The 9,224-nt window shown below is 36.4% G+C and overlaps 1 protein-coding gene across 1 annotated transcript in view; it reads left to right on the forward strand.

Moving 5' to 3' along the window:
• Positions 1–9,224, forward strand: part of LOC107693770 (neurexin-2-like) — a 415,962-nt gene that overhangs the window by 191,890 nt on the left and 214,848 nt on the right. Inside the window, exon 18 of the mRNA XM_016493287.1 lies at positions 8,345–8,518. Within this exon, the coding sequence (XP_016348773.1) occupies positions 8,345–8,518 (174 nt within the window). The remainder of the gene's footprint in view (positions 1–8,344; positions 8,519–9,224) is intronic.

Here is a 9,224-nt window from a genome sequence, read left to right on the forward strand (position 1 = left end):
CATACACACACACACACACACACACACACACACACGTATATACATATGTATATGCACATGAGTACATTTCTACACTATGCACTCCAAATATAATTTTTTGACAAAGTGCTCATGGTTCGCTAACCATGGTGCTTAGATAAAGACTGTGAGAAAGGAAAAGTTTTAAAGCTTACAAAGTCTCCTGGACAAAAATCTAATTGTACGTCAACATGTTGCTTTAAGTACAAGAGTAATAAAGGCCAAATCAAATAAGGCTATAAAGTGCAAACTCCTTCTGTCAGGCTCCAAGGTCTTTTTTTTTATTTGACTGCCCCAGAACAAGTCCTTTAAACATCAAAAGAGCAACTTCGCAGTACGTGTCAGTTGTAATTGTTCAAGCAATTATGCCGGAGAGAATGGAGAGTGGCGTAACAATCCCCAGGGTCCAGTGCTCTTCTGTGAAGTGTAAAATGAACATCCTCAGACGAGACGGTGCTGAGATGTGGTGTTGTTTTCCGTGAGGGAGCCAGTGGAAAGTGATGTTTGATCTGTTATGTGTGTTGAAATGAGCATATGTGGAGAGCGCTCATGACAGTCCACTTTCCACACTGTCCAATAATTGAGTTTTTTTTTTCGTCCTCAAGGAACTGTTATCCAGCCCCTGTAAATGTTTTCTGAAAATTTGTTTTATTGACTTGAAACCAAATTGCTTTCCTGTTCCCCCTGGCGTGAGGAAAATCCAGGTGTTGCTATAAAATGTGAATGTCAATTAGTTTATTAATGAGCTGTTGGTGGCCAATTCAGTCGAGGCAAAGTTCTCCTAAACACACACACACACACACACACTCTTTTTTACATCATGGTGAGAACCCAGATTTAGTAGTAAACGCTGAACAAATGATGCCTCAGATCATGCGGCTTGTTAAGGAGCGCTGTGCTATTACTTTTCTAAGCAATTAGATACACAGTTTTCACCTGGCAGATGATAAAACTTGCATTGACTTACATTTGAAGGAGAGACCCAAGCCATATCTAAAGACCAGGATATCATAGAGAATGTTCAGGTGGCTAAGCAAGCACCACAAAGCAGCTAATAGCATTACACAAAACACTGTAGCAACCAACGTTCTGGCAAGCACCAAAGCATCATCATCTAGCATCATTGCACACATTTTCTTTAGAAAATCTCAACATCTATTTCTTCTCTGTATTAGCTTATAAGTAAGCTAAAAATGTATTTATTTATGTATGTATGTATTTATTTATTTATTTTTTAACCTCTTAACAGGCAAAGATCAGCCTCACATTATTGCTCTATAATTTAGAATAGAATCATTCAGAATTAAATTAGAATGAATAATTAAAGACTCCAGGTTCAATATTTGACCACTATTTATAATAAAACTTGGTTGCAGTGACTATAATTTCTTAATTTAAAGGGTTAGTTCACCCAAAAATGAAAATTAGCCCATAAATTACTCACCCTCAAGTCATCCTAGGTGTATATGACTTTCTTCTTTCAGACAAATCCAGTCGGAGTTATATTAAAAATTGTCTTTGATCTTTCAAGCTGTTTAATGCCTCTCAGCGGGTGTTGCATGCATCAGTCCAAAAGAAGTTAAATAAAAAGCGCCCATCCATAAAAAAAAAAGTGTCTCACACGACTCCAGGGGGTGAACAAAGGCCTCCTGTAGCAAATCGATGCATTTTTGTAAGAAAAATATCCATATTCAAAACGTAATAGCTTGCGCCAACAGTTGTACACGGAAGCAGCTCCGAGCGGATGACTTATGAGGTCGGCTTTGCGCATGCGCCGCTCAGAAGTGACGAACGCGGTAGCGCAGGGGAGAGATCCAAAACAAAACAAAACAACGGTCACTTATTATAAGTACAAAACGAGGATTTGTAAAGAAGAATGTCGGAGGATTTCGATATAAGCCAAGAGGAGACTGGTTTTCCTTTGCTAAAGTAAGGAAACTTTGCTTCCTTTGCTCCTGTTAACAAACGTTGGTTTTCACAAGACTCACCGGCGCATGCGCAACGTCGACCTCATACGTCATCAGCCCGGAGCTGCTTCCGTGTACAGTCAGGTCAGCTGCAGTTTATTTGTGTTCACATAGCTGCATCCATTAGGGCATATAGTCCAAAAGTGTGCATACTTGGAGAAATATTTTGTGCAGACATTTGGGCCCCAAAAATATAGCCGAAAATGTCACAAATTCACTATTATAAGTAACTACAAACCAGCATTTAACCCTAAACTATTGTATCCTTCACTAAGTAGTTTAACCTATTGAATAAATGTGTAACCTATTCCACAGTAGTTTATTTATTAGGTTTTACTTTTTTTTGTTTTTTTGAGTAATTTAGTCTTTAAAACTATAGCGGAAGTTGACACAAATACACAGACATTACTATTAGTAAAGTTATTGTGGAGGTCAGGGGTTAATAAATACAACATTAATCAAGTCGATTTTAACATTTTAGTAGGTTTTTAAGGGTGGTTGTCAGAGCATTTTATTAGCTTGCTGTGTGTTCTAGCTTGGTAGCCTGTGTGTTTTAAATAGTTGCTCCCTTAGTCTCAATTATACTCTGGTTCCAGAGTATGTCTTGCTGCAACTCATCCTCCCGTTGGAAATTGGAAGCATGATCACTTAGGTATTGTGTCTGTAGCAAAAATGGTGCAGAACTGGCATACTAGGGCTGTGCGATATTGAAGAAAAATGCGATACGCGATACCTTATTAAAAAATGCGATATTCGATATGCGATACGATATTGCTTAAAGTGTGAAAAATCTATTAAAATACGTTTTGATTTAAGTAGCCTATTATTAAAATGATTCAGATATCGCACGCCCTTGCGATATGCATATCGCGATATTTACATTTGCGATATTTTCGATATATCGTGCAGCCCTATGGCATACCAAAGCTGAATACTTCAGGTGATAGTGATCCTTCCCTTAGCACACCGCTTATGATCAACTGATACTAGTGATATCATAGTGACACTTTTCCCTAGATCCCCAACATGTGGTGATGCTGATGGCATGATGGGATACTTTTATAGGAGCTTTAATCCGGTCTGTCCGCCGGTTATGGAGCACAGCCAAAGGTGTTTCTTTTTTTGCTTTCCCCCCGTCTTCCATTTTTATCCAGCAGGGATATTGCTTCGTCATTACTCAACAGAGACGCATGACTGGAGATGTCATTTTTACAATCTCCCTGCTGTTCCTTCATATGAAAGCAATTGATTTTCCTCCCTCTCGCCCACAAAAGAAACTCCGTTCTCCCGCTGCCCAGCCATCCATTGAATGACTAATGAAAAAACTATTGGGTGTATAATTGAATATTGTGATTGAAGTCTGCTTAATAGTCTTTGCATAACAGTGAGACATACAGAGCTAATAACCATGCATGGGCTATTCTGTGTGAAGCAGACTGAGCTTTTCTTCTCTTCTGTACTGTGAGCTGGGATTTATTGTGAGGATGAGCTGGCATAGACACAACATCTGTAAATGTAAGACCAGTTTATTTTTTGTTGCTATTATTTTTATTTAATTTATTTATTCGTTATTTTTTGTGGTTAGCCCATGTCCACCAGAGACATTGAGCCTTGGTGCGCATGTGAGTTCAGATCCAGCCTGTGTTGCTGATACCAACACAGAATAATAATAATAATAATATAAACGATTATTATTATTTTTTATTCAGGGAGGTCTGTAGTCCTGTAGGTTTTTTATCTGTTAGTATTCTCATTCATATCAACCCAAATATCAAATCAACCGCAAACCTCATATAAAATGAATAAAAGATGAATGAATAGATTGAAATACCTCATATATTATTTAGTTTGACCTCTAGAGGTTGGCTATGAACATTTTCTGAAGGTTAAGCACCTCCATTCACAGACCATTTGTTTCAAAAAGAAAAAAAAAAGTCTTAATTTTTCTGAGTTTCAGGCCTTATTTTGTAAGCTCTACATGAAATGCATCACATGCAGCGCATCAATTCTAGATTAGTCCTCTTGAAGTCTTGATTAGGGGTTGAAGCCTGGACTCACTGGAAGAATAATATTAATAGACATTTTATGACAAATGAATCGAGGAACATGTTTTTGTGGTGCTGAATGCACTTTGATGTTCAGTGCTTTTAGAAGCTCGATTAAGATTCAGCCAGTAACACCTGTTGTATTGAATTGAATAATGGCTATGATTATGTAATCTGTATCCTAAGGGGTGGAGCTATAGCCAGTCAGGATTCCATTGAAGAGGCATCCAGGGCAATTACAGGTAGTTAGTTGAAGTGAGTCGGGTTGAGGGGCTCTTAATGGAAGGGAAAAGTTAGAATGAAAGAATGCAACTTATCTGTAGTGAGGTAAAATTAAAGAGTGCAGAGATTTAGATGAATGGGGCTTTTAATGGTGGCCTAATTGGGCTTATTCAGTTGGAGTGGAAAAAGAGCATATTTCAGCAAACAATCAGTGAGAGAGCACACTCTTCGACCGTAGGACGAAAATTGCCATATGTGTTCTTGCTTGTCAGTTTTAACGCGTAATTGCCTGTTTTGCCGGCAGAGCTCAGTTGGAAATTGCATTTCACTGGCAAACAATGCCCTCTAAACATGGTCTGTCCGCTGAACGTTTATCTGAAGGTCCCCAAATATCTTTGATGCTTTCTGCAACATATGTTTGCAAAATGAAAAAAATGAAATAATAAGAGTCGAATGAAAGAGCAGTGTGAACCTTAAACAACACAATGACTAAGTATAACATCAGCACACTTGTATTATAATTGTGGGTCTGTTTATATTGGCACAAGCGGTTGTGTCATTTCTCCTAACCACACAGCAATAGAGTATAATATTTTATGTACGAAGACAATATTTTAGTTGATTTTATTAGCAGTCATCACCCTGATTACTTAATGCCATTTGATAAACATAGTAATATTAGTAATACTACTACTACTAATGTATAGTTGTAAATCCAAAAATTATTTTATTTCATAATATAATATGACCAAAAAATAAAAAAGTCCAGTATAGTATATCGTATAATTATGCATATTGTATAATGATGATGATGATGATGATGATGATGATTATTATTATTATTACATGTTTTTTATAGATCCAAAATATTACAGTTATATTATTTCATTATTTTAATAATGATTGGGCAATATAGAAAATAGCATATAGTAACACAGCATATTATATAGTAATAGCTTAAAATATAAAAAATAAAAAAATAAAGTTGTTGTTATTATGTAATTTTTTAAAATATTATTTCATTTCATTATTTCATTATTTTAATAATGACAATATAGAATAGAATAATAGGCAATATAGAAGATAGTATATATAGTAATACTGCATATTAAATAGTAATAGCATATTATTATTATTATTATTATTATTGCTGTTGCCCAGTTTTATCAATAAGCATTTTAGTGCATTTAGGGTTTAATAATTACTATTAAATTCTATTATATAAATACTATAAATACTGTTTTAATAAAATAATAAATATTACTTTTATATCTACATGTTTTTCATTCTGTGTTCCTTAGCTCATACCACACTGCAATAATTTCAAATTCTGCACAGAATTTACATATTTACAATATTTACAAGTAGGCATATGACTGTATCAAATTTTCATGTTGCGATTAATTGCTAATGCTTTTATCACAGTATACGGTATTATCACGATATTGAAATTTAGTTTCAAAAAGTGTTGTCAATAAAGTATAACAGGTTTAATAACATTTTCTCATTAAAAAAAGAACTAAAAAAGAACATTTACATACAATAAAGCAATGCACAAAAAATGTATAAAGTAAAAAATTCCCACAGATTAAAGTGTAAAAGAATTATAAAGACCAGTAAGTAACACTTTACAATAAGATGTCATTAGTTAATGCACTAACATTAACGATGATCAATAGCTACATTTGCTACAGAAGTTATTATTCTTTTTTTTTTTTTAAATGCAACTGTTAGTTCATGTCAGCTCGTTTTCAGTAAATAACACAGTTGCAACTTTTGATTTTAGCAACGTGTTATTAAATATTGAAATTGCCTAAGATTAATGAATGTTTAGAATATTTTTTAATTGGCAGTTTATGTTAACTAATGAATTAACAAATGTTACTAATGGAGCCTTAATGTAAAGTGTGACCAAACAATAAAGAATCAAAACATCTTCAAACTATATCTAGCGCATGTTGTAATCCAGATTAAAATGTAAAAAGGTTTGAAAATAAATAACCTATTAAAGGCACAATATGTAAGATTTTTTTATTAAAATATCCAAAAACCACTAGAACAGTGTTATATATTTTGCTGACTTGTGTACTTACATTATCCCAAATGTTTCGAAGAATGTTAAAATCCAGAGAAATAAGCAATTTTAACGAGTGACACGGACCGTGTCCAAAGTGTCATTGTGTCGCCTGACAATGACGTCATAACCCCTCGATTTCCGGTTTTGTAGAAAACATGGAAACACCAAAGACGCTTTAATATGTTGTGCGTTTTAATAGACCGGTGACGACCGCACAGAGTAGCATTATAACAGAACTTTGAAATGTATCTAGTATGATAAAACAGCGCTGCTTTTTTTCCCACATACGCACGACCGGAAGGAGCGGAATCGGTCGATTGTGGCATAATAAAAGCTACGCTGCTTTCGAGCCATGTGTCGCGCTCGTTCAGTGGCCTCGTTTCGCTTCGACTGCTTTCAGCCTCACCCTGCTTCATTCTACTACGTTAATAAATCATTAGCTCATCCATGAACATGATTTCTGCCCGAGTCCCGTTGGATTGCATCGGCTGTGGGGATGAAGACCACAACTCCCATGATTCCACACTCAGTCACAGCATCATCAAACTACGCCTTTGTCTATTTGTTTATTTTGAATGCGAGGCCTCTAGCGGCGAAAATTACATATTGTGCCTTTAAGTCTAAATATTTTAGTATTTGGCACTGTGATGAACACCACTGCGAATACAAAAATCTGAATGGCTATTTAAATCATTTAAATATATTTCAGAAAGTAGCAGCTGCTTTGTTTATGGGGTTTCCGGGGTAACGGCTGCATTTCTGCTGTTCAGCGCCATCTGCTGTCAGAGAGTGAATGTGCATTTTCATTCAGCACATCTCTTTCACTCGTTCCGACATGTGCGGAACAAGCATGCTTCTCATCCATGCTTGTTTACATCAGAGTGCACATGCGTCTGTGACTGTCACCACCAGCATACAGCGGTGTTGTACATTGTGACCAGTTGATTGGAATAGTATTCTTAAAATGCATTAAAAAAATCGAGATGGTCCTCACTGCAGAACATAAGATCCAGAGGGTGAGGTTGGATCCAGATCCAACTCCTCCCACCTTACATATACCTAAACCTACCCATCTCCTTCCCCTGATCCCTAAACCCACCCATCTCCACCCCTAAACCTACCATCTTCACCCCCTAGATGTGGATCCAACCCTGTCCCCTGGATCTTTGTTCTGCAGTGAGGGGCTACTGAAAAAATCGGAATAATTTGTAATAAATAATTATTCACAGTATTTTTAAGTGCCCGTGATAACAATATCGTGCACGTTCATTGTCATGATATATTGCATTACCGAATACCGGCACATGTCTATTTACAATATTAGCTCATTATATTCTATTCAATACAGGAATTTAGATAGACTCCCTTTTTTTCATATTCTAAATGGCCTCCTCTGAACAGTGTTGCGTCAGTCTGCTTTTAAGAGCCAGACGCAGGGACATGTTGTACTGTGTTCAAGAGCCAAGTCATTTCAATTCTCCACCTCTCTTTTCCATTCCTAAATCTCTGTCTGAGCACAATCCCACACCCAAACACCACCGATGAGCATCGTAACAGAGCCTATAGCGAGAAACATTTCTATATATCGTACTGGGGTTCCCGTCTCCTTCATCTTCACATATGCTTATCCTCATGTTCTCTTCCTCAAAGTTGCTCAAGGGCAACTTTGATGTTACATAATTATATGCCGTTTTATGACAACCCTGTTTTTCTTTTTGTTCTGCACATCAAAGGTTCATTGGAATTAGCCTTCATCAGCAGGGAATTGGTTGAAAAGAGAACCACACATATTCAGCTCATCATAGAGTACCAAAGGATCACACCTTATGAAGCTCCAATTTTGAATGAAGAACGTAATTTAAATGCAACACTATCATCATTGACTTCTGCCTTATTGTAAAGACAGATATACAACCCCAGATGGAGAATCAGCTGATTTTGAAGAAGAAATCCGCTGAATGAATGTTATGGTGTTATGTGATGATATCCGTGTATATTTTCTCTGTGTTGTGTAGGAGAGCTGTACATTGGAGGTGTTGGGAAGAGCATGTACAACAGTCTGCCCAAGCTCATAGCATCGCGGGACGGCTATCAGGGCTGCCTGGCCTCAGTTGACCTGAATGGCAGGCTTCCTGACCTGATTGCAGATGCTCTACACCATGTGGGCCAAGTGGAGCGAGGCTGTGAAGGTTAGTGCACTGCTGCTCCGAGCCGTTCATATGTTCATAACAACATATGACCCTAAACTCAAAATAAACCACTTCCATATGCAATTAAAGACTACACAGGACACAAGTGGCACGTCATTCTGTGACTCATTCATGACTAAAATGAGACAATGATGAGACGACAATAAGGTCAATAAATGATAACTGTGAATATATCAACATGCAATATCGTTGATGATAAAAAACTAGACTAAAATCTATTTTAAAAACTTTATTTATTTTTTATTTAACAAAATCTTCTTATTTTCGTCAAAAAAAAAGAAACAAAATATTTTTGCGGACTGCTCCTCTACTACACGGGCTTTTGTGTGTTCAAGAGTTCACATTCCCAATTTAGAGCTTCTCCGTTAAAAGAATACATTTTCTGATTTCATTGACTAAAACTAGAATGAAAAGCTCAGACATATACAGTGGGTACGGAAAGTATTCAGACCCCCTTCAATTTTTCACTCTTTGTTATATTGCAGCCATTTGCTAAAATCATTTAAGTTAATTTTTTTTCCTCATTAATGTACACACAGCACCCCATATTGACAGAAAAACACAGAATCGTTGACATTTTTGCAGATTTATTAAAAAAGAAAAACTGAAATATCACATGGTCCTAAGTATTCAGACCCTTTGCTCAGTATTTAGTAGAAGCACCCTTTTGATCTAATACAGCCAT

This window comes from Sinocyclocheilus anshuiensis, unplaced genomic scaffold, assembly GCF_001515605.1.
Source record: "Sinocyclocheilus anshuiensis isolate Anshui unplaced genomic scaffold, SAMN03320099.WGS_v1.1 scaffold817, whole genome shotgun sequence".
Classification (NCBI taxonomy): Eukaryota; Metazoa; Chordata; class Actinopteri; order Cypriniformes; family Cyprinidae; genus Sinocyclocheilus; species Sinocyclocheilus anshuiensis.